Source organism: Callorhinchus milii, unplaced genomic scaffold (genome assembly GCF_018977255.1).
Source record: "Callorhinchus milii isolate IMCB2004 unplaced genomic scaffold, IMCB_Cmil_1.0 Scaffold5, whole genome shotgun sequence".
NCBI classification, from domain to species: domain Eukaryota; kingdom Metazoa; phylum Chordata; class Chondrichthyes; order Chimaeriformes; family Callorhinchidae; genus Callorhinchus; species Callorhinchus milii.
Window position 1 is genome coordinate 28,380,052 of NW_024704746.1, and position 23,856 is coordinate 28,403,907.

At 41.1% G+C, this 23,856-nt stretch overlaps 2 protein-coding genes across 2 annotated transcripts; both read right to left on the reverse strand.

The window, feature by feature from the left end:
- Window positions 1-1,546: 1,546 nt before the first annotated feature.
- On the reverse strand, window positions 1,547-14,160 carry dera (deoxyribose-phosphate aldolase (putative)). The gene is made up of 9 exons (XM_007904131.2): window positions 14,086-14,160; window positions 11,336-11,433; window positions 10,808-10,955; window positions 9,740-9,835; window positions 9,427-9,561; window positions 8,574-8,702; window positions 4,562-4,674; window positions 2,253-2,402; window positions 1,547-2,042 (listed from the first exon to the last, which is right to left on the reverse strand). Exons 1-9 carry the CDS (start codon window positions 14,114-14,116, stop codon window positions 1,986-1,988), a joined length of 957 nt encoding a protein of 318 aa, XP_007902322.1. The 5' UTR covers window positions 14,117-14,160; the 3' UTR covers window positions 1,547-1,985.
- An 884-nt stretch (window positions 14,161-15,044) lies between these two features.
- On the reverse strand, window positions 15,045-21,844 carry strap (serine/threonine kinase receptor associated protein). Its single transcript, NM_001292629.1, is given in 10 exon segments — window positions 15,045-15,495; window positions 15,920-16,069; window positions 16,161-16,297; window positions 17,009-17,146; window positions 17,825-17,924; window positions 18,068-18,140; window positions 18,220-18,301; window positions 19,435-19,570; window positions 21,469-21,590; window positions 21,717-21,844. Coding segments are annotated over 9 exon segments (990 nt in total). The 5' UTR covers window positions 21,581-21,590; window positions 21,717-21,844; the 3' UTR covers window positions 15,045-15,433.
- Between the last annotated feature and the right edge of the window lie 2,012 nt (window positions 21,845-23,856).

Consider the following 23,856-nt stretch of genomic DNA (forward strand, 5'->3'; position numbering starts at 1 on the left):
TAGCTGGTTGAAGATTAAGAGTATGTCGTTAATTCAAAAGTTATACCTTGCTTTCAATGTTCATTTATTCTTTAAAACACTCTATGCGTAATGCAATCATTTCCATGAAATACCTTTCATATTTCATGGGAAACTTTTTCCTTTGAAAATTCATTTGAAGAGAACGTTCAAAGTACATCAACAATATCATAATGGCACCAACCACACATTTTAATTTTATTTCGTGCCAACCAGAAAGGATGAAGCACTCTACTGGTTTAGAACCAACAAAGATCTAATAGAGGAGGTCGGCATGATCGTGTATATGGGCTTGAAAGTGAATCATTGCGAATGGGATTCCAAATTATTTCTAAGAAAATCTTAAATATGTTTGGCAGTCTATTTAATAGTAACTGGACTCACCATTTAATTCAAAAGACAGCTTCTGAGTAGGTCAGTTAGTACTTTATGTGACTTCAGGACTTCATACGTCTCACGTTTTTGCATTGAAACATTTCAAAGTGCTGCATAAGTAATCATAGCCAAGAGTAATGACAACTGCCATTTATATAGCATCCTTCACATAGGATAACATATTGGGGGTGTTAGAGCTATTTGCACTAGCCAACCAACCAACAGTTTTGAGTCATTTAATCTGGAAACTTTTTTTAAAATACGATCATAAATGTTTCAATAATAACCTGAACAAACAGACAGGATCTCGTCTTAAAATCTCATTTAAAGGATGACATTAAGAGTGTCAGCCTAGACTATGAACTACTATCCTTATGCAGGACTTGTACCCACAGAGACAAGAATGCTATCAACACAGATAAATCGACATTAAATAAGTCTGTTTAATGACCTATCTGACAAGAAACATCATGAAACGTGAACGAACAAACACATTGTGTGTCACATCAATTCAGTAGTAAAATGCAAAACCACAACTGCCTGCAACCAATGTCTTGCACAGATTCATCATTCCTTCCTTCCGTATTGAATGACTCTGTTAAACCAGAATCCTGTTTGTCTTATTAACAGCCTTCTCTACCTGGAATCCAGCTTTAAATAAACTATCTATTTATACCTCAAGATCCCTGTTCGTCCACGTCATTGAAGATTCTATCACCCAGTATATAATTGTTTCTATTCTTTCTCCCAAAATGCAGCAATGCACATTTTTCTATATCGGATTCCATTGCCACAAATCTGCCATTTGGCTGACCTGCTCAAGTCTTTCTCTAGTTTCCTGCAGTCTGTCAATGTTCACACAACCTCCTAATTTAGTACCATTTACAAATCGAACCCAATGGGTTTTGTACCAATCTGTTTCTTTGGGACTTGGAGATCAGTAGCCTATACAGGGAGACATTTGGATTTTTTTTCATTGTTATTCTTTATTGAAAACATTTATCAATGAATATATTAAAGGGATATTCAGCGATCATTTTTCTTTCAATTGAAACAGTAATACCTGGGATGCTTTTATTCATACACAGCTAACCCACTTACACTATAACAACTTTTTTTTAAAAAAACTAAGTAAAGTAACATGATCCAGATAAACTTTGAATCTATTTTATTCAAATGAATCATTTGCAAAATATATTTTTGTTATAATTAATACATAGGATAGCTCTACAAGAGCTTATTCAGTCCAGCACAACACTTAGCATTGTGAATTACAAGATTGCAATAATGAAAAAATATAAATGATTAAACTTATGAAAATCCTCATACCCAGATTTTCATTGGATTGGATTTTGTTTTATAAAAGGCTAGAAGATTCAGAACATAATTTGGCGTATTAGCAAATTAGCAAGTGCTTATAAAGAGAAAACAGAATGTGAGAAAATGACAACTTTTAGATAGAAAATTGAAACCAAGATCAATACCAATCTTCGTACCAGATATTAATGTTTGGGGCAGCAGATTGCTTGGAGAACAATGCTCATGGACCACTTCCTGAAGGTCAAGCAGGTGTACTTTTGTTGTGGGTCTTTCTAAGCCATTGGCAATTCATGAGATGCTGCATAGCGTCCCGTCACATGATGGTAGATCTGAGTAAAGAATGATATAGAATGGAATACTTTTAAAATATAAGATCCTCAGAATTTCTTCAACAATCCTCTTCCCCTCCCCCCCACCCCAAAATAAGTCTTATCTCAGAAGTTAAATTCTTTTTGATTCCCAGCCAGCAAGTACCAGTGACGTAAACAGAATTTTAAACATGAAAAACATTAATAGTGAATAGCAGTCAAAATCCGAACCTGTCTTTCAATGTCGCTCAGTAAGGTACTAGCCCCCAGTCGGAACAGTTGTGGGCTTAACCAATCATTGCCCAGCTCTTCTTTGATCAAAGAGAGCCAGTTGAGTGAGTCCTTTGCAGTGCGGATGCCACCTGCTGGCTTAAACCCAACCTGAAAAACACAACAACAAAGCTCATATAACAACATTCCCACCCTAGTGGGAGAACAATCATTAGGTTGAAATACCTACCCCTACCTGCTCCAATATCAGTGCCTTGGGACGTTCTCCCGATGTGAAATTCACTGTACAAGTGTCATTTGTTGTTGTTGTTACATAATGCACTTTCAATATAAATTAGCAGTGAAGTATTGTAATGATATAGTAATACATTTCCATTCAGGCCTCACCATTGAAAAATCTATTTTAGCTTTTTTTTTAAAATGACCAGCAGTTTTTTGGTATTATAAAGTTTTATCACTAAAATCGCTGATGCCACCTCGTTTCACGGCTGGACAAAATAAAATTCAACAGAGAGCCTATTGAGAGCATCTCCTTCACTCCAGTAAGCTGAAAGTGGCTGTTTCATGAACACAAAGCTACAAGTTCTCTCCTTTTGTGCTAATTCAAGATGACAGGCCTGTCAGTGCATCTCGAGCTCTATTCTACCCGTCATTAATTAATTAATATCTAATTTGGCATCTGGCAGATTGTTGTGGTATAATTACACAACTAGTCATTCTATCTGCAGCAATGCTAATTAAGATATACATTTTAGTTGGAGGGGGAGTGGGGGGGGGGCGCGGGGGGAGAACAAGAATTCTTAGAAGTACTTGACAACTATTTTCTTTTTCTTGTTATTAATGTTGCCTTGAACCTTGTTCATTCGATGTTGAGATGTGCACAAGTAGGAAGATATAAATTAAATTATAATGGACCGTATGCATTGTCAAATATGTTTGTCGCACTATAAAATCTACAGGAAAAGATGGAAGTTTAAACACGACTTGAAGACCTTTTTAGAAAGTAGGTATATACTTGTAAAATTACCATAGTACTTGTGTTCGACTTTATAGGGGTATACAAGATTCTAAATGGGATTAATAAAGTAAATCTTTCATATAAGACAAGGCAAGGGTAATTAAAGATCAGAACAAGTGATCTGGAAGGCTAGATGTTGTAATGCAAGGACGATGGGGTGGTTTAATGTAAGAATGGGATGAGAATGAGATTCTGTAAGGAAGCACCTTCCTCGTTTGAATCCATCTTGTGAAGCTCAGAACCACAAGAACTTCACTGAGTCTTCAGAAAAGTAATGAAAGTAAAGCTACATATTAAAACACAGAAAGGTTATTAATAGTTTTACCGCTACAAGTCTTTTTTGAGTGAAGGATTTTCTGCAAGCAAGCAATTACATCCTTCAATGCATATACTGTAGCTTTGATTCTGCTTCTATCTAATAGTGCACTTGTATCCTGCAATTTTAAATGTATTCTCTTTAAAATGGATATGTGGCTCAAGAGAAATCCAGTCAAAAAGATCCTTGATTATACAATTAAGCCAGAGTACGAGACTACATTCAATGATTCAGCCTCCCCTCCCCAACAGCCAAGAGTTCTGTAATTGAAGGCATTCACGCTTCCAATTCATCCTTTTTAGCTAAACATACCAACGACATTTGAGTTTATAAAACTGCTGACTTCCCTCCTATTATTTTCAATGCTGTTCTATTTAGAGGAACAAAAAAAATTTAGAAAGGTATTTTTAGGGGCCAGTGAAGTGTATGTATGATGGAAAATGATCTCCGTCCGTACAAGTATTTGAAACAAAATTTTGCATGTGAGTGTGAGTGGAAATTTCCATTTCTAAGGAATGGAGTATCCAGACTCTCTCCAAAGAGGCACACTCGGCTTACCTAATTACAGAGTGTCCGGAGTTAAAGCTTGGGGACCCCAGAGTGTGCATTGGGGTACTACTGGAGTTAAAAATGCCAGTTTGTCATTGCAAGTAATGTCTGGCAAGTTTCTTGCTGCTGGTCCACTAAGACCACCCAGTTAGGGCTTTGGCTTTTAGGAGCCAAGTGGGAAGAATTCTTGACCCCAGAATACTTGACGGGAAGCCCCCCCCCCCACCTCCAATCCTGTCAATGAGCTAGGTTGGGTTGTCTGTCATGAATAGGGCCTTGGATTGCTGCGGACCCACCTGACTCAGAACTACACTACTGAGACCGCCTCAAATGATTGACTCGATTCTGATTTTCCATTGCCGACCACATCACCGTAGAGACTCTAATAAAGTACACTTTAAAATGTTCTTCGAGTTGTGAACATACCTTGTAGCCAGTCTTCCTATAGTAGTCTCTGATGGCCCGTACCATTACCAGGGCAACAGGAAAGGTGGCATTGACATTTTCTTTTCCTGTGGAGGTCTTAATAAAATCAGAACCTATATAAAAAAAAATCAATTTGAGACTTTAAATAGAATGCCAATACCCCAGCATTTAGAAATAAGAACTCCATTAAATAATAATCCTTGCATTTGATATAGCGCCATATCACATTAATAATCCTTGTAGTTGATATAGCGCTTTATCACGTCTTTGAGACGTCTCAAAGCGCTTTGCAGAATATACTGTAAAGAGAAATGACTGTATACTTTGTAGGCAAAGTGCGGCAGCCAATTGTGCACAGCAGTGCTCAACAAACAGACCAATTCATTTTTTTTTTGTACGAATTATTACCTGCCAATCGACTAACGACTGGATTCCTACTTACTGCTTGGTAAACAGAGGCTTGTGGAGTAAGGAAATTTTCCCAACATTTCGCCCTGGTGGGAATCGAACCCAGGTCTCTTACTTGCAAGGCGAGTGCTCTAACCACTGAGTTCCAGGACTCCACACTGTCAAGAAATCTGATAGCGCTTCACATGGCCTGCCGTAAATTGGTGTGATTGTGTGTATTTTGTGAGCAAACACAGCAGCCAATTTGCACACAGCAATATCCCACAAATAGCCATGAAGTGGCACGTTTAGTTGTTGGATTGCTGGCCAAGACACCAGGATAAACTTCCGTTCCTTTTCAAACCGTGTCATGGAATCTTTAACGCCCACAGAATCATAGAATTACACAGAACAGAAGAAGGCCGTTCGGCCTTTGACAAGAGCTTCCAAATCAATCCCACTCCCCCACGCTCTCCCCATAGCCCTGCAAATTTGTCCTCCCCAAATAGTGATCTACTTCTCTCCTAAAAGTTGTTATTGAATCGGCTTCCATCACCCTTTCAGGCAATACATTCCAGATCCAAACAACTCGTTGCGTGAAAAAATTTCTCCTCACCTCTCCTCTGTTTCTTTTAACAACTATTTTAAATCGGTGTCCTCCTGTTACCGACCCACCCGCCAGTGGGGTCTTGGTTTAACGTTTCATTCCAAGGATGAGAATTAAGTTTTTAAGTTCTTTTTTCAAAAGATGCAGGGCAGAAGGTGACAACATCCACATACTCATTTTTCTGTCTTAAATCAGGTTGGTTTATTGTACAGGAACCCGGTTGTTAAGACGATTGGTGGATGAATTTTCCAGGGCTAATAATCCCTTCCAAAAAAAGCAAAAATGTGGTCGCTCAATCCACGACTGTTTGTGGGACGCTGCTGTGTGCAATTGGCTGCCACATTTCGGCCACATAATATACAGTCAATTCACTTTATAGTATATTCTGTGAAGCGCTTTGAGACGTCACGAAGAAGTGATAAAGCGCTATATTAAATGCAAAGATTATCATTGCACTATTTGTTTCCGTGTTTCCTTGTATACTCGGACTCTGGCCTGCTCCTTTATTTTAAAATGGCGAATTACAAATGGTGTCGGAGAGAAATCCGCATCCATACATTTTTCATCTCAAAGAGGGAAATATCACTTCAATGCTCTCGATTGTATGCAATCACAGATCACTCAGAGCCTAAGCACACCTTACAAGAAATACATGAAAATTACGGATAAAAATGATTGCTTGTTCAACCAGAGAAAAGGAAATTTAAGTACTTTCTACAGTCTCAATAAGAATTTACCCATCAGCACAGGTGAAGTTTAGCTTTAAGCAAAAGCAGCTGTTTAAAAGGGTTAAATTCAGATTTTTTTTTGACATTTCATAGCTTCTGATGAAAAGAAAGACAATATTCTAATTCGTAATGTATCAATGTATCTTAATTATATCCTCTACTAAATTCATTTGCTTTAATTCTCTAAGGGTTTTAGCAGCAATTCTGCAACTCATCACTAAACAGAACAAGATGAACATTTTTCAGTTCATTAAAGAAATGTTCTATGTATTATTTCCTTTGTGCTCATCTTTCTTAATTATCACGTAAAGGCTAATGCTTTTTAAATACATTTTCCAGATTAAAGTACTATTCATTTGCAAGCCAAAAGAATGAGTAGAGTGATATAAAATTACCGACTCCAAAGATTAATGCATCAAATTATTACTCTCATTTTAAAATTCAAAGACATGGATTATTTAATGAGAAACTGCAAGGCCCCAAAAATATCTATTATTTGGACAAAGGTGCTAAATTCATTTCTGCACTAGATCATTCTGCAATTAGTTATAATCAGCCATATCTGCAATCAGAGTAAAAAGGCAGAAATTATACTTAGGGACAGGGTAAAAAATGGTAGCCATGCAATCTGTTCTGAGTTTTGCCTAATATGAAATATTCTGCTCAATGTTATCAGAAAAAAATACTTTACAAGACCAGTGAATAAGCTCTGTGAGTTAAAGTGGAAATATATTCAATCTTGTTGTTTCTAAGTGCTAAGTATGCACGTTTAATAAGCTATGCAGTTTTAGCTGGTCAGATTCCAACAGTAACCTAACGCACAATTTGGCGTCCCCAAGCCTGGGCCCTTGTCAAACTATGCCTAATACTCTCCGGAATTAGGTAAGCAGGATGTGTCCCCCCAATACAGAGTGCGTATTCCACTCCAATAAACATCACTGGAATTTCCATGAATCGGTAGGATGGACAGAATTCTCAGTTTGGTTTGAATAATCTTAGGCATGGTGATAGGTTTCGCACAAGTCAGACACACGGCTGACCAAAAACAACATCCTTCAGGATAGCTACTATTCATTATGCTGCGCCAAATAAAGCTAAAATACGTTCATGCTCATCAAAATAAAATAAATCAAAGGTAATTGGCAATTGCACTACTGAATAATGAAAAATATTCAAGTACCTGATTATTTCCCAAGAGTGAATTATCAATAGAAGGTAGCAGAATAGCTGACTATCGCAAATAGGTTGAAGACATGCAATGAACATATCTCATGTTAAATGGAAACTATTACTGTTAATTGTAGTCCTGGGTTCAATAATATTTAACAGATCCAGAGAAAAGAACATGTCATTAGCACTTAGACTTGGGAGGATGAACTAAACGGCTGAGTTGTAGAGACATAGACATTTTCAATGAGAGGAGATGTTAGATGTTTTAAAAGTACAAAGTGTTTCATTTATAAGGGCTATTTAATATAAGTTAAATATCATCCCTTTTATTTTTAATAAATAAATGAACATTGGGATCAGGCAGCGCAGGGCTATAACACACACATTTGATATAGTGCTTTATCCCGTTGATGAGAAGTCTCACAGAATATACTTTAAAGTAAATCGACTATATTTTATGGGCTGTGGGGGGATAACGAGGGGAAGTGCTGGGAAAACAACGTTAACTAAGGTACAGCAAACATAATTAGGCAAATTCTACAAAATCCACACCTACCTGCTCCTGTTGACTCTGATTGTAACTACTCTACAGTGGTTTCGGAATCTCTTGTTAAGTACTGACATGTAGGATCACGCTCACTTTTAACACAGTGGTTTACCATCAATAGCAGCACCATCTACTGCAACGCCAAGAAATTGCAAGACTAAATTATTTTACAATGTACCACTTATTATAGCTCTACTTAACACGAGATTCCAGAGAAAAATATATGAATGTCTTTCCCCCTTTCCCATTTAAAATGCATGCTAATTTGCTTTGCCAACCATTTTGACATAATTTATGCAGAAACTGAATAGTAAAATATTCCCTACTTCCCAACAGCTTATTTACATGTACGTTTAACTTTTCTTTTATTCCCTCAAAGGCATCGTAGGAGACAAAGTACTGTCCAGGGTGCAATGATTCACAAATACGAGCATTCGACAAAAGTGCCAATCTGAAGGATTGCAAAGGGCAGCACACTGGGAGCCCAGTATTTGCCCACATCCTGCCATCGAAATAAGCAACAGTAAAAAGGTAAATCTTAATGAGATTCTTGAAGACAAATTTCTAACTCACCTGCCATCATGGCTACAAGACTGGTCTTGTATACATTTGTCAATGATCCCAACTCTCCAGTTCCTAATATGGTCTTCATGTGAGCATCTCCACAGGCTGCACGACATTGATGGATCTCATTATACAAGGCTGGAAACAAGATGTAAATTAGAAATTGTGTTGCTTTTAGTTCTTTCCATTGACTTCTCCCTAAAAAAGACCCAATTGTTCCCAAACCTTCAGAATTGAGCCCAATCTCAGCCACTTAACGCTGTGATCTAGAAGTATAAAAGCCTATTTACAAATCGAGAGGTATAAAAGCCCAATTTTATAATGCTCGTTGCATCTGTTTTATGTTTAACAGCAATTATCTGCTTTAGGGCAGTGTAAAGTAACAGCACTGAATTAACCTGCTAGTATCCAAATCTTGGTAAACATTTTAAAGCAAGGGAAGAGCTAATAACTCTTTATACTAATTTGAAAAAGTTAACAAGGTTGAAGAAATTGGCTCGATACTTATCAGAGTTTTACTGGAGCCAGTATAAAATCAGAGTAATATTGAGACAGACTTGTATCATTTCTCAAAATGCAGATACATTTAGATGAGCAAACTCAAACCAGTCTTACATGCATTATTTTTCAGCAGAAATTGTTCCAAAACTTACTTATATAACACTGGTTTTAACAACAAAAGGGATGCATAGACCAAGCCTAAAAACGCAGCTCCCTTTTTTACTAGAATTGAGTTCAGTTATACTTAATTCAATGTAGACAACAGTCTAGCCATTTGGGCACACCAACAAAACTGATATTTTAAAATAAATTATCTCTTTTAAAATAATTGCTATTGAATGAAAAGACAAACTATCTTTACCTTCCCACTGTCCTGTCAGCACCAAGGTTCTGTTAATTACGATGTCAATTTCTCGAGCACCATCTTCCACGGCCATTTTTATCTCTTCCAACCGCGTTTTCAGTGGTGTCTGTCCAGCAGGGAAACCAGTTGCCACTTAGAAAAGAAATTTCAGTGTCACAATCCGGCTTCCTTAGTAAAGTGCTTTCATTCATGTACTAATTAACCAGAATGCATTGTATTCAGAAAGACCAATGGCTATTGAATTACTTCTTTTCAAACTAAAAGCCTACACTGCAAACGTAAATTAGAATCTTTAAATATATTTCCATACCTGAGGCAACAGGGATATCGCATTGTGCAGCTTTCAATGCTTTTACTGCATCACATATTCGAGCGGGGTAAACACACACTGCACCGGTAGTAATACCTACACAAAAGAGTACATACACATTCACATCTTTACTTTTGCACAAAGTATTTCAACAAAATCATTCGGTGTAAAATAAGTACTCTATGAAAATGAACCTATGCTAACATGTTAGTTCACTGCCAATAATAATAATAATACAAAGCTAATGCTTCTGTCAGTTATAAATTCAAAAGCATAGTGAATTTTCTATTTTGATTTGAACTTCAAAATATTTCACCATGTTATGTACATACAATAGGAGTTCTAACTTCACACCGACCTGACATTCTTTTATAGTTCCACATTAAAGGAACTGTTACTATGAAACTCTCTTACCATTTAATAATAATAATAATCCTTGCATTTGATATAGCGCTTTTCACGTCGGGAGGATGTCCCAAAGCGCTTCACGAGAACACACTGTAAAGTGAATTGACTGTATATTTGTGGGCGAACGCGGCAGCCAATTGCGCACAGCAATGTCCCACAAACAGTCGTGGATTGAAAATGACCAATTTATTATTGTTTTGGGTTTTCGAGGGATTATTATTAGGCTCTGTGTGGAGTAAGAAAACTTGCCCAAGGTTTCGTCCTGACCTGCCGGGAATTGAACTCAGTTCTCTCGCTTGCGAAGCGAGTGCTCTAACCACTGAGCTACAGGACTCCATTTACCAATAATACGCTTTGTTTTAAGCCACTTTTATAAACCATGATTTTATTTTTGAAAATTTTAGAGCCAGGAAGTTGTTCTGCATTTCAATTCAAACATAACTGCCTTCACCACATTGGAAAGAAAGAAAGCTTACAAACAATTCTTTAGAAGTACTGCTCTCGATATGTTTCTCTTACAATGTGGATTGTCTGGTCAAACAACTGTCACATAAATGAATTCTGATGCACGCTTCCTTTTTAAAAAAAAGTCAAACGATTTATTGTAAACCTCAGCAAAGTTTGAATCGTGGTGGGAAAGCCATTCAAGAGTTAAATCACCTTTGTTGTGCATGTTCAGACTCTTCAAAAGATCATCTCTGATCGGATGCTTGGCTTTGTAACACAGTCTATAGACATTTGAAGGAGTGTCATCACCAGATAGTGTTGTGAGGTCGATACAGGTGACAGCCTTCAGCAGCCATGCAGCCTAAAATCAAAGAGAAAAGTTCAATGTTTAACCAGAAATTGAACCTTGGACAAGGACACACAGGAAGGGGTAAAGAGGAGTTACAAAAATAAAAGTCAACCCAGCAGTTAAGAAAATAATAAAATACCTATTTTTGCCGCAAGATGGCGCACCATCCTATATATATATATATATATATATTACCAGGAGCCCCAGGCAGCAGAACCATTTCTTTAGTTCTATTGTATTTCCAGAATCTAAACTTTCTCACAATAACAGATTGTGGGCTTGAATTACCTGCCACTCCCAACTCAACAAACATATTATAATAAAGCATTTTTACTTGATTACCTTACATGATTTTTGCCAGGTTATCAGGATGATCAGCACAGAATACTCACTTGCCAGTCTTTACTCACAGGGCGTCTCGTCTGAATTTGCTCTGCACGTCTCACAACAGCAGGCTGATTCACACTAACTTTCGATACCCAGGCCAAATCTGAAGAGCCAAATTATGAACCATGAACAGATTTTTTCTTGGGGAAAATACAGTACCTTTAATGACATCAAAAAACCCCAAACACTTCACAGGGAATTGCTATAAAGTGTAGTAACTGTGTATTTGTAGATAAAGGCTGCGGCGGTTAATTGGTGCCTGTGTGCAAATTGGTGGTTGCGTTTGCCTATAAATGATAGTACCTATATATGTGCCTCCTGTATTCTAAGGCTATATGTAAAATTAATACTTTTTCCAAAAAGTATATACAGTAAACTTCTAATATACCATCGTTCACAGTGAAAAGCCCTGTGATACAATATGACTATGTAAACATGAATCCTCCAGGGGCACTAGGGGGCACTGTAGCTGGGAGGATGCACACCAACATTGCACCTGCATGGTGAGCAGCTGTCACGGTGACAGAGAAATCCCCGGCCCCGACAACTGTCAGTTTATTTGTTAAAACTCATTTAAGTTCAGTACAGTATAAGTTTATGCGTAGGCATATATGTCTATAAAAATCTTTTTTTGTTTGCTCAGTTTAACAACCCGCATCTCTTCAACAATAAAAGTTACGTTTTTTTTCAAGTTTCTTTCATCCCAGTAACAGTCTTCCAAGACTTCTTCAAACACCTGAACAATAGCTTGCCAGATCCATTCTGCTCACTAGGTTGAAAGCTGAAATTCCAGTCGTGTTTTTTAATGTTCAATTCCTTTGTTCTCTCAATGTGCAGAGAACATGAGACAACACTACACTATCTACAGTCTACACTACGGTATTCATTCTACACTGTCCAAGCTCTGGAACTTGTACAGATCTGGTATCAACCCATCTGAAACAAAGTCCCGTTGACAATGGCATTACAACACTTTGGCACTTAGCAGCTTTGGAATCAAATCAAATACAGAATGAAATATAGTGTCAGTGTTAGCTTATGACCTCCTTGTCTTCCTGTTGTAACACAAGGGTAAGCTTCAGCTTACAGAAGAAAGCTTCATGCTTTTCCTGATGCTCTTCATTTGATATGCATTAACTGCTTGGTATAATCAAATCACAGCTCAATCGTTTTTCAAGGCCATGTTTCTAATCACATGTGCTTCTGTAATCATGTACTATTCTGGGGACCTTCTAATGCAATACAACAGAAACAAAGCATCTAATGTGACACATTTCAGATGCTGATTTCTATTGTCATTCATCCTTCCCATTCCTTGAGGCAGTGCTTGCCAGCTGGGTAAATAGATGCTTATGAATTAGAAACAACATTTATGCTAGTAAAAAAAAATCAGAGTAACATGAAATAGCTTAAGAACTACATGGAATCTACCAGTTGCGACTACTACAAAGTCAGAGGTGTGAGTCAACTTGGTGGGCTGGATGTCTGACACATGCGGAAACCTGAACAGGCAGATGAGACCTCAGTTCAATGTCTCATCCAAAGGCTGGTACCTCCAGCAATGCAATGCGACAATGCAGCAGTCCACTCGAGTGTCAGGCGAGATGTAGTACACCATCTACGATCGGAAATGTCCCTGTGTCCGGAATTGAATGCACATTTGCTCCACGGAGGGATGCACCCTGCTTACCGAATCACAGAGTATGCACTGAGATATTGCTGGAGTATTCCAGGTAGCCCTCCAGCTTATCCCCTCCTTCCTCTCTTTTAGATCACGGCGAAAGACCTTCCTTTTGGAGCGTGCTTTTTTTTGCCTCGCCCGCCCCACTATTGCCTTCTGCCACTCTGCCCCCACCCTCTGGGACTGCATCCCGCAGGCCCTCCGCCTCGCCCCTCTCCCTCGCCTCCTTCAAGACCCATCTCAAGACCCTCCTCTTCGACCGTGGTTTCGATCCCCTGCTTCCCCCCCCCCCCACCCACCCGGCCCTCCACCCTCCCTGACGCCGACCCCCAGCTCGGGCCCGAAGCTCGCGTCTGTCCAGCGTCTCGGGACGTCCTCCCGACGTGAAAGGCGCTTTACAAATGTAATTTCGTTGTTGTCGTCGTTATTGTGCTTATGGTCACCTCCTCCCCCACCCACCCACCCACCCTCCCACCCACCCCGGCTCGGTGTCAAGACTCCTCCACCGTTAATCGCTCCGAGAGGCGATGTAAGTGGTTGTCGGGAGACGGATCAGCTAAATCCACGGCTTGCCATTAAGGACTGGGTCTGGGGAACGTTCCCCGATGCTGGTGCAGCCAGGACGACGACAACGACGACGACGACAACGACGACAACAGACGACACGCGGCCCCGGCGCCTTCCACGCCAGGAGGACCCACGTCCCGAGGCGCTGGACGGTCAGGGATCCGCACCCCGAGGAGTCGGGGCGGCTGGGATCAGGGGGGGGCGGTAGGAGGGTGACCGGAGGTGCGGGTCGATGAGCGGTGGGGGGTGGGGTCTTTGAGAGGGGGTCTTGAAGGGAGGGGGAGACCACCCCATCCGACCCGTTAACAGGTTTGAGCCGAGCACATTAGACGAGACGAGACACCGACCCCCCCCCCACCACCCATTGCCAGGGCTCCAGCTGCCCCCCCCGGGGCTTGGCTGCTCTAACTGTCATCGGCCGGAGGCGCTCCCCCCGCGGCCGCGAACCCCTCCCGCCGGTGTGAGGCCCCCACAGAGGGCGGACGGAGGCTGCGCTGTGTCACTGACCGAGTTGGGAGCCGAGGTTTCTCTCCGCCATTGTTGTCAGCAGCGCCTCCTCCTACCCTCCCCTCCCACCCCCAACCGCCGAGCGGAAGTAGCCACGCGTCACTTCCGGATCCGGGCGGTGTAACCATGGCGACGCGGGAGCCCCAGCGGGACGTCACTCAGGGCCGGTCGAAGCCTCACCACCAGCGCCGGGTCAGCGACACCGGTTTGCGGACGATCGGCCAAACCGACACCGTCAGTACGTTCCGCGATTTGATGAATGCGGTTATCAAACGCATCGCCGTTGTCCCGTTGTGATCGGCGCTCCTTGGCCGAGGAGTTCGGGGGAGTCACGAGGGACCGTTTGGAACACACGTGCGTCCCCCACACACCACCCGCCTGAACCCGCGCTGGAAACCGCCTCATCGGCGAGAACCCCCCGAAGACGAAGTTGGTGTCTACGGCATTAAACTCGGATACGAAATCAACAAGTGAACCGGGAGCCTCTTTTTTAAATCTTCAGCCTCAGGGCATTCCCAGCGGCGCTGCGGAGTTTTTAATTCGGGCCCTTTTAAGCAATTTAACAAAATGTAAGAATTGCGGATGTGTTTGTGTAGCGAAATGTACCCTATGTTTATAATAATAATAATAATAATCCTTGCATTTGATATAGCGCTTTTCACGTCGGGAGGACGTCCCAAAGCGCTTCACAGAACACACTGTAAAATTAATTGACTGCATATTTGTGGGCGAACGCGGCAGCCAATTGCGCACAGCAATGTCCCACAAACAGTCGTAGATTGAAAATGACCAATTTATTATTGTTTTTTGGTTTTGAAAGTTTAGCAAAAGTGATGGGGCCAGTTTAGTACTGCTTGGGATATAGAAAATGAGTAAGAATCAATAAGAATCGTGGAGAAGAATCTGTAAGTGCAAATGTGCAGACTATTTGGAATGAATAGGAAGACCAGACAAACTCAAAAGACCTTTTATTTATCTTTTTAAACTGAATTTAGCACTGCATTCGTGGAGGGAAACGTGTGAAAATAAATGGATGAAATGTACTTCTAAAGGAAAACAAACCTCAAAACCATGATGGTATAACTGACCTTGCCGGTTTTCCTCCACATGAACAGAAATATCTGCCAAGATACATTAAAATATATACAGATGTTGCTGGGCAGGCTTTAATGCAAACACTGACAGGAAGGCAGCTGCACTGAACTAAAGTCATCTTCAGTTTTTGAATTACTGATGTATTCCATTGGGATGCCTGAATTTGCCTTAACCGTACACAATGGAAGGCCTCATTTTAACTTTCAGCAATTCAACTGAATGTTGCTCTTCTTTTTGTCTCGTGCTGTTTTGTTCAAGCTTTTGCCTCAGGAGGTGTACCGTAGATTGAATCCGAATTTTCAGAGCTAAGTTCCTCTGTAATACAAAGCAACAAGTTTAAATACAGCACTTGGAATACCTTACATTACAACTTGCCACAAAGATGAATCTATTCGTTCAGCAAATGTCTTTCTGGAATTAACAGAGCGAGGTGTTCGGACCTGACAGGCATTGCCTGAAAAAGTGGTGGAAGCCGATTCAATAACAGTAAGAGTAATTATTTGGGGAGAGAGAGCGAGGGAGTGAGATTGATTTGGATAGCACTTTTCAAAGAGCCTGCACAGACGCAATGGGCTGAACGACTTCCTTCTGTGCTGTATAATTCTATGAACCAAAAAAGCTGAAATGCTCTACCCCAATTTAAGAGGAACGGTTAATTGCTCACATTATTAGAATAAAAGATATTGATAGTTTTACAGCAACAAATGGATTGTCCATCAATTATAAAAATTGTACTTACCAGGGAGTACACACTTCCACAAGCCATAGGTTTTGCCAACTGTTGTCTGCCAAAGACGAAGTGTTCCATCCTCAGAACCACTGGCGTACAATTCTCCATCAGGGCTAAATCTTACACAATGAATAGGACCAAAGTGTCCTTTATATGACTCTGTAACAAAGGATTTCCATTTGGTTACATGTCGGGGGATTCCTCAACTCGCTTTAATATACAATAATAATATACAGGTATGAAGACCTACCTAAATCTTCGCCAGTATTGTAATCAAATTTATACAGTTTGAAGTCATCACCTCCTGCCACAAAGCAATCTTTCTCAGGGTGAAGAGAAGCAGAGTTGATTGAAGCTGGTGCGTCAAAAGATTTGATCAGCTCAAGACTGCAAGAAACAGAAGTACACAATTTCAGCAAAATGTTGAAGCTATGTAAATGGTATTTAAAAAACAAGTTTTTTCTAGTCAGTCAATTCATCCACTGTTTTCATCCCAATATTAAAATACTAAGTTTGCTCCAGAACCCAATATTGCATATGATTTGATCCTAAGAACCATAAGGACCTAGTTATATTCTAATAAAGGATCATAGTTGACAAATAGGAAACACTATCTCTCCAGCTTCCCAAATGATCCTTCATTAAATACAATTGATAATAACTTAACATCAAATTGATAAATGATGGCACCCAACACACTAGACATCTTTAAGATGCTGAGTGACGAGCTGTGCAGATCCAACTTCTCTTTATTTTTCCTATCACTTAACTGTTCAGAGATTCTTTAGTAACTTGGAAAGCCAAAGCAAATAGAAACAGTGGTTGCAACAACTTCCCAAATGCTTCACAATGTCCACATAGATAATGTTTTAGCAGAGGATGTTTTAGTAGAGGATGGGTAAGAGTGATGGGGCGGGAATGAGTGAAAGGTTTCAGCCAAACTATTATTACTGGATAAATACAGTACTCGCTCATCTTGCACAAACTCAGCAGCAGCTTTTTTTTAGTATTAAAATGCAGTTTTCTGAATTTAGCTCCGCCCAATTAAAGGCATACATGAATTGACATTTCCTAAGATCATCAAGATTTAAAACATACCTTAGTGCATTGTAAAAAGCAATGGTTTTCCCATGGGTTAGAATAAGCATCTCCCCCTTAGGTATGTACTCCATACTGCTCACAGATGTTCCAAAATTTATAGATTTCACCTCAGTCATGCTTTCCCTGTCCCAGAGGCTGTATAGACAAATAAGCAAATAAAATTTCATAACAATGTTGCTTTAAAAGATTAAACAAAAAAAATTAAAACATTTGGTTTAAAGTTTAATCTGAAGGATGGCACCTCCAGCAAAGCTGCACATCCCAAGCACTGCATTGGCGTCAACCAAGACAATAACTTTAAAACTACAATGTGGGGCTTGAGAGTTACAACTTTGACTCCAAGGCAACTGTTACCATCTTAGCCAGGCTGACACAATAAAGGCCAAACCAGATAATAATAATCCTTGCATTTGATATAGCGCTTTTCACGTCGGGAGGACGTCCCAAAGCTCTTCACAGAATATACTGTAAAGTGAATTGACTGTATATTTGTGGGCGAACGCGGCAGCCAATTGCGCACAGCAATGACCCACAAACAGTCGTGGATTGAAAATGACCAATTTATTATTGTTTTGGGTTTTGGAGGGATTATTATTAGGCTCTGTGTGGAGTAAGGAAACTTGCCCAAGGTTTCGCCCTCTGCCTGGAATTGAACTCAGGTCTCTCACTTGCAAAACGAGTGCTCTAACCACTGAGCTACAGGACTCCACAGATGGACGGCTTGAAGACGTGTTAAGGCTCTGTATCAAATGCAAGGATTATTATTACATTACTCCATATGAAATACCAGCTCTGACCAGTAAAACTCCTTACCGTATTGTCTTGTCATCAGCTGCTGAAAGTATCTGTTTATCTCCATTACACCAACAAGCTTTCTTAATGGCAGAAGTGTGACCACCAATTTCCAGAGGTTCTAATGGGAGAGGAAAGAAAATCATCCATCTCTCTTTTTAGCTGCAAAGCGTTCTAGACCACCCATAACAAATCATTTCTGAGGTAACCATAGACGTTAAATTTAAATTGTATAATAGTTCTATTGCTCTTCTCACACCTCACCTGCATCAGTCTTGTTTAAATCGTAAATTCGTAAAAGTTTATCTTGTCCCCCTGTCAGCAAGTGGTTGCTATCCTGCAAAACAAATGTAATTTAAAGAAGTTCTAGATACAAGGAAGACAATCTTGACTGATGAATGAGAAGTTTATCTTACCTGAGTGAAGTCCACAGATTTGACAATATGTTTGTGGGCTAAACTGATCAGTTCATCGCCCGTCACAGCATCCCACACCTTGCTGGGAGAAGAAAAATTGACATAAATTATCGAGAAATATTAGTTATAATAATACTTGCATTTGATTTAGCACCTTATCTCAAAGATGTCTCAAAGTGCTTCACAGAATATGCTGTAAAGTGAATTGAATGTATAATTTTGTGTGCAAAATGAAGTTTGCCCATGTAATATAATTAACTGTAGCAATCCACTTAAAAACTGATAATTGCGTTGTGAAACTCAGGATGGGCTAATATTTTGTTCTTGAAATTCATATAGCTAAGCGTGCGATCACCCTTTAGCTGATTTACCAGTTGCAGCATCCAATGAAGACAAGGTGTAAAGCATGTGTGGAAGGCCTGCTTTTGCCTTGAATGCGATTGGCTACGTCCCTAAAATGCCATTTGTAAGAATCCCGGTTGTATAGAAAAGGGAAGTGTATAGCTTGTCTTCCCTAGTAACAACTGAAATAGTTTTTTGCAACGTAGCCAAGTTATCCATCTCCTTCAGAGTTAAATGTAGTTATAATAATCCTCGCATTTGATACAGCGCATTTCACGTCTTCTCAAAGTGCTTCATAAAATAGACTGTAAAGTGAATTAATTGTATATTTGTGGGCAAAACGCGGCAGCCAATTGTGCACAGCAGTATCCCACAAACAGTTGTGGATTGAAATGACCATTTTTTTTCTTGAGGAATTATCATCAGGCGTGTGGAGTAAGGAAACTTGCCCAAGGTTTCACCCTGTTGGAAATCTTGATTACATAAAGTTGATTACATAAATACTGTAAATATAAGATTCACCTTGGGGTTCAATGAATGGCTATACCTTGGTTTAGGAAACTGTAAAATAAGCTCTAGTAACCACAGTAATTAACTGCTACACTACCAAGTTCCAGAAACGCAGAGCTGTTCCTAAATCTGTCTCCTAATAAAATTGATCATTTCCCAGAAGCTTAAGACCACAGAAAATCCAACTTCCCGTCTTCTCTTCTAATCGACAAGAAAACCCAGGCTTGCATTATCTATCTCTTCTGGAACAATTTACTCCTACCTTCATAATGTAATACATCATGGACATCAGCCTACCATATAGGGTCTCAATGAAGCAAACTCTGCAATGTGCAAAATATTTAAGCGAATTTCAGTACTCACGCTGAAAAATCTGCAGCACCAGTTGCCCCTTTACTGGCATCTTTATTTAATGTGGCTCCCCAGACAGCACCTTTGTGACCCAGAAACGTCCCAATCCAGTCCCCGGTGTCACCCTGGCGTAACATAGGCTTGCCATCTAAACACCAAAAACAAATAGTAAATTCAAACACAAACATCAGGCAAGCATTCATAATTTTAAAGAGAGCGTTTTAAAAATGTCACCTTAGTCCCAGGAGAATCTTTTGAAAGTATGAAGAATGTTGTGAAGAACTAACAATATTCAGGCAATACATTCAAAAGGACACCGAGAGAAACCGTTCTTTTAAATAAATAGTGCCATTGGTCAATTGTTTCATCTGAAGGACTGCACTTCCAACAACCCAGCACACTGGAGTACTGTGCCTAGTTTTGGGCAGCTAATCTTGAGAAGGATTTACTAGCTTTGGAGGTTATCCAGCGACTGTTCACTAGATTAATAATAATAATCCTTGCATTTGATATAGCGCTTTTCACGTCAGGAGGACTCCCAAAGCGCTTCACAGAACACACTGTAAAGTGAATTGACTATATTTGTGGGCATATGCGGCAGCCAATTGCGCACAGCAATGTCCCACAAACAGTCGTAGATTGAAAATGACCAATTTATTATTGTTTTGGGTTTTGGAGGGATTATTATTAGGCTCTGTGTGGAGTAAGGAAACTTGCCCAAGGTTTCGCCCTCTGCCTGGAATTGATACCTGTGCTGAAGGAGTTTATACGTTAAGGTTTGGTAGAATGATGTCATATTCTTAGTGCAGAGGAGATTGAAGGATGATTTGATTGAGCCATTTAAAACGAAACAAAGACGTTGGATTGTGGGCAACTCTTTCCTTTGATAAAAGGAACCCATTACAAGGGGACACAGCCTTAATATCTGAAGGCAATGAGAACTGAGGTAAGGAAGCATTTCATGACTGCGCCATCATCAGTCACCAAAGCCTTCAGTCCTTACACCTTGAATCTCTGGAACTCCTTTACATAAGAAAACCTAGACAAAAAAAAATCAAGCTCAATGTAGTTCGCCTTTCACCTTCCTAGGGGTCGCAAGCACATATGTCCCGAACTACCTATGTACTATATCCCATGTTATTTCCTAAAAAAAATCTAATCCATGTGTAAGAACATAACTTTACTGCCTCAGTCCAAGTCCCAATGTAAAACCTATCTCTGCCACAGCATCTATAGTCATCTTGTTCTTCCCCTACACAGCATTCAGACACATTACTGTAAAGCTGCCCAAAACCTTGTTCGAAATGAAGGGCCCTATAATAATTACCATAGATACCTCATAAAACATCTCACAATGAGTAAAACCTTAGTGTTTGTACCCTATAGTATAGCACTTAACACGTATGAAAACGTCGCAAAACATTTACTTGTTCAATTGCCAAAGCAGTGGCCTATGACTCAATTGAACGAGTGTGATGAAGCCGCAGCAAATAGCACAGGGTGGTGGGGGGGGAAAGGGGAGGGTTAGTAAAGTAACCACAGTCCTTTCCTCTTCTATTCTCTACTCCAAAAGGCCGTGGATGCTGGAACCATTCAAATTTTCAAGACCGAGGTGGATAGATTTTTGTGAGGCAAGAGTATCATATGGGGCCACGGCGGGTAACTGGGAGTTGAGGTACAGATCAGCCATGACCTAATAATGAATTAATTCCCCTCTCCATCTCACCTGGCCCGCCCGCCCGCCCGCTCCCTCCGTAACTCGTAAACGTTATGTTTCTGGAAGGGAAGCACGAGAACGCTGCTTCCGTGGCCCGCAGAGGCTTCCGAAACAGGGCACCGGTCCCTCAGCAGCCAAAGCCGCTGGGACCACCCGACCGGCGGAACGGTCCGAATGGGGTTCTCCTGTACTTACGTTCTCCCCCATATCTTACAATGTTCCCTTCTCCCCCCAACTCCCACTACTAATCACAGGGCCCACCTCTGCTCCGGGCGTTATATGCAGTTGACTGAAGCGCCTCTCTCTCTCTCTCTCTCACACACACACACCTTTACACGCGCTGATTAGGAAGTAGCCGTAGGGAGTGATCCCGCTGAAGGCCAAGTCCACCACAGGTCTGGTGTGTCCGCTGCAGGTCAGGGGGGTCTGTCTCATGGCCATGGCTCGGGCCCTGGAGTGAGGGAGACGGAGAGAGAACGAGACAGAGTTAAAGCGGGACAAGGCCTCGCCCACCGCCCCCCCCCACAGCCCCTCCCCACAGGGTCGGCCGGGCCCCGGCCCCGGGTCGGTCTCTTACCCGCGGTGTCTGTCACGAGGCCTGAGCTCGGGGCCGGTGCTGGTGGTGGTGGGGACGGGGACGGAGGCGCTGCCCTGACGGGGGCGCGAGGCTGGGACCGTGCGGCCGACTCACAGGAAGTCCGCGTCACAGGAAGTGACCTCACGTCCCGTCAAGCCCCGCCCGTTCATCCGCGCACGCGCAGTGACCCACCCCACTCCGGCTCCAGTGAGTGCGCCTGCGCGGCCCGGACCCGCCCACTTGCCGCAGTTGCAGGCTGTGACCGCTGGAGGCGCAGTGAGACACAGTCACAGCCCCAATGCTGATACTGCTGCTGCTCTCCAATAAGATAACAGTGGATCACTTCTCACAGTCATGTTATGTTGTACCACAATATTACATTCTGTGGTGTTACTGTAATAAATGGAGTCCTGTGGCTCGGTGGTCAGAGCCCAGAGCCCCCGCCCCGGCGAGCGAGAGACCTGGGTTCGACTCCCTCGGGGCGAGTCTCCGCGCTCCGCACGTCTTCTGACAATAATAATAATAATAATCCTTGCATTTGATATAGCGCTTTTCACGTCGGGAGGACGTCCCAAAGCGCTTCACAGAACACACTGTAAAGTGAATTGACTGTATATTTGTGGGCGAACGCGGCAGCCAATTGCGCACAGCAATGTCCCACAAACAGTCGTAGATTGAAAATGACCAATTTATTATTGTTTTGGGTTTTGGAGGGATTATTATTAGGCTCTGTGTGGAGTAAGGAAACTTGCCCAAGGTTTCGCCCTCTGCCTGGAATTGAACTCAGGTCTCTCACTTGCAAAGCGAGTGCTCTAACTACTGAGCTCCACAATAATATGATCCCCTCAAGAAAAAGAAACGCAATAAAATTGGTGACTCCATCCCCGGCTGTTTGGGGGGACGCCGCGGAGCGCCATTGGCTGCCGCGTTTCGCCCACAAAACGTACAGTTGGTTCACTTTATCTGTGAAGCGCTTTGAGACGTCGAGAAGGCGTGAAAAGCGCTGTATCAAATGCGAGGATTATTATTATAATAATGATTATTATATAGTATTACTGTAATAGCGATTGTTATTGCAGTAATACGACAGAATGTTATAATTATTATTGTTATTAATGATTATTTATTGTTATTGCATTTGATGTGGCGCCTCATCACGTCGTTGAGACGTGTCAAAGCGCTTCACAGAATATACTGTAGAGTGAATTGACTGTGTATTTTGTGGGCGAAACGCGCACATCCATCCGAATTAAACTTTCCGATGAAATAAACTCTGGATATAACTCGAGTTCCACCCCCAACCCCCACTCCGGCTTAGTTCGTCACTCTCATTTAAGTCGTTACGCTGTCAATATATGGGCTGCTTCCCATACAGACTATTGACAAAGGGCATCACTTTACTTATCACTCTGCTTAACACACGTTACTCGTCACATCGCTTGAAATGAACTCTCGTAATTGCCCTCAATGTAACATCGATCGGATCATTAGCCATGACTGGAAGCGAACTCTGGCGATGACTCCTATTAATCCTGCGAGCCAAAGCCCTAACCGGTAGCTGGACAAGTAGTGGGAAAGCTTGTCAGACAGTGATATCAATGCCAAGCTCTGCGGTTTCAGCTGGTCGCCCCTGTAGTTATACATTAATTGGGATCCACTGGAGTGTGGACTCCATCAGAACACCTGCATATTTTCAACTTTGGAATTCAGGTCTTTTCAGGCACAAGATCAATAATTAATCCAAAACAATGCACCGAGATGTTTGGACACACTATGGGAGTTGAAATTCCACTCCTTGCTAAGCGCAGCCATTTTGACAATTCTTGCGTAAATTGGGATTTTCTAATGTTAATACACTTAACAATTAAAACCTTTGAATGACAGATTTGGAAGCTTTTCTTTTAAAGAATTGTGGAATCCAGCTTTAATCCAGCATTTTATGCATGTTTCTAAATTTTAAGACAAATGGTCTGATTGGCCATGTTTACCGCTTACCTTGAAAGGGAGTATGCCATATCTGATAGTGGTATTCTTTAAAATAAGTACCACTAATATACTCAATTACCTCCATAACAGAACTTCTGCAAGAACTCAGCTTGGCTTGTAATTCTCTTCATATGTTAAAACCATTAGTAAGATC

Excerpts from the sequence above, each read along its gene's own strand:
- dera (XM_007904131.2), bottom strand. The coding sequence starts at position 14,116 with ATGGCGGAGAGAAACCTCGGCTCCCAACTCG. Across the intron at positions 11,434-14,085 it reads AAACCTCGGCTCCCAACTCG|ATTTGGCCTGGGTATCGAAA; the intron begins GTCAGTGACACA and ends TTGGCTCTTCAG. Across the intron at positions 10,956-11,335 it reads CTGTGAGTAAAGACTGGCAA|GCTGCATGGCTGCTGAAGGC; the intron begins GTGAGTATTCTG and ends CTTTGATTTTAG.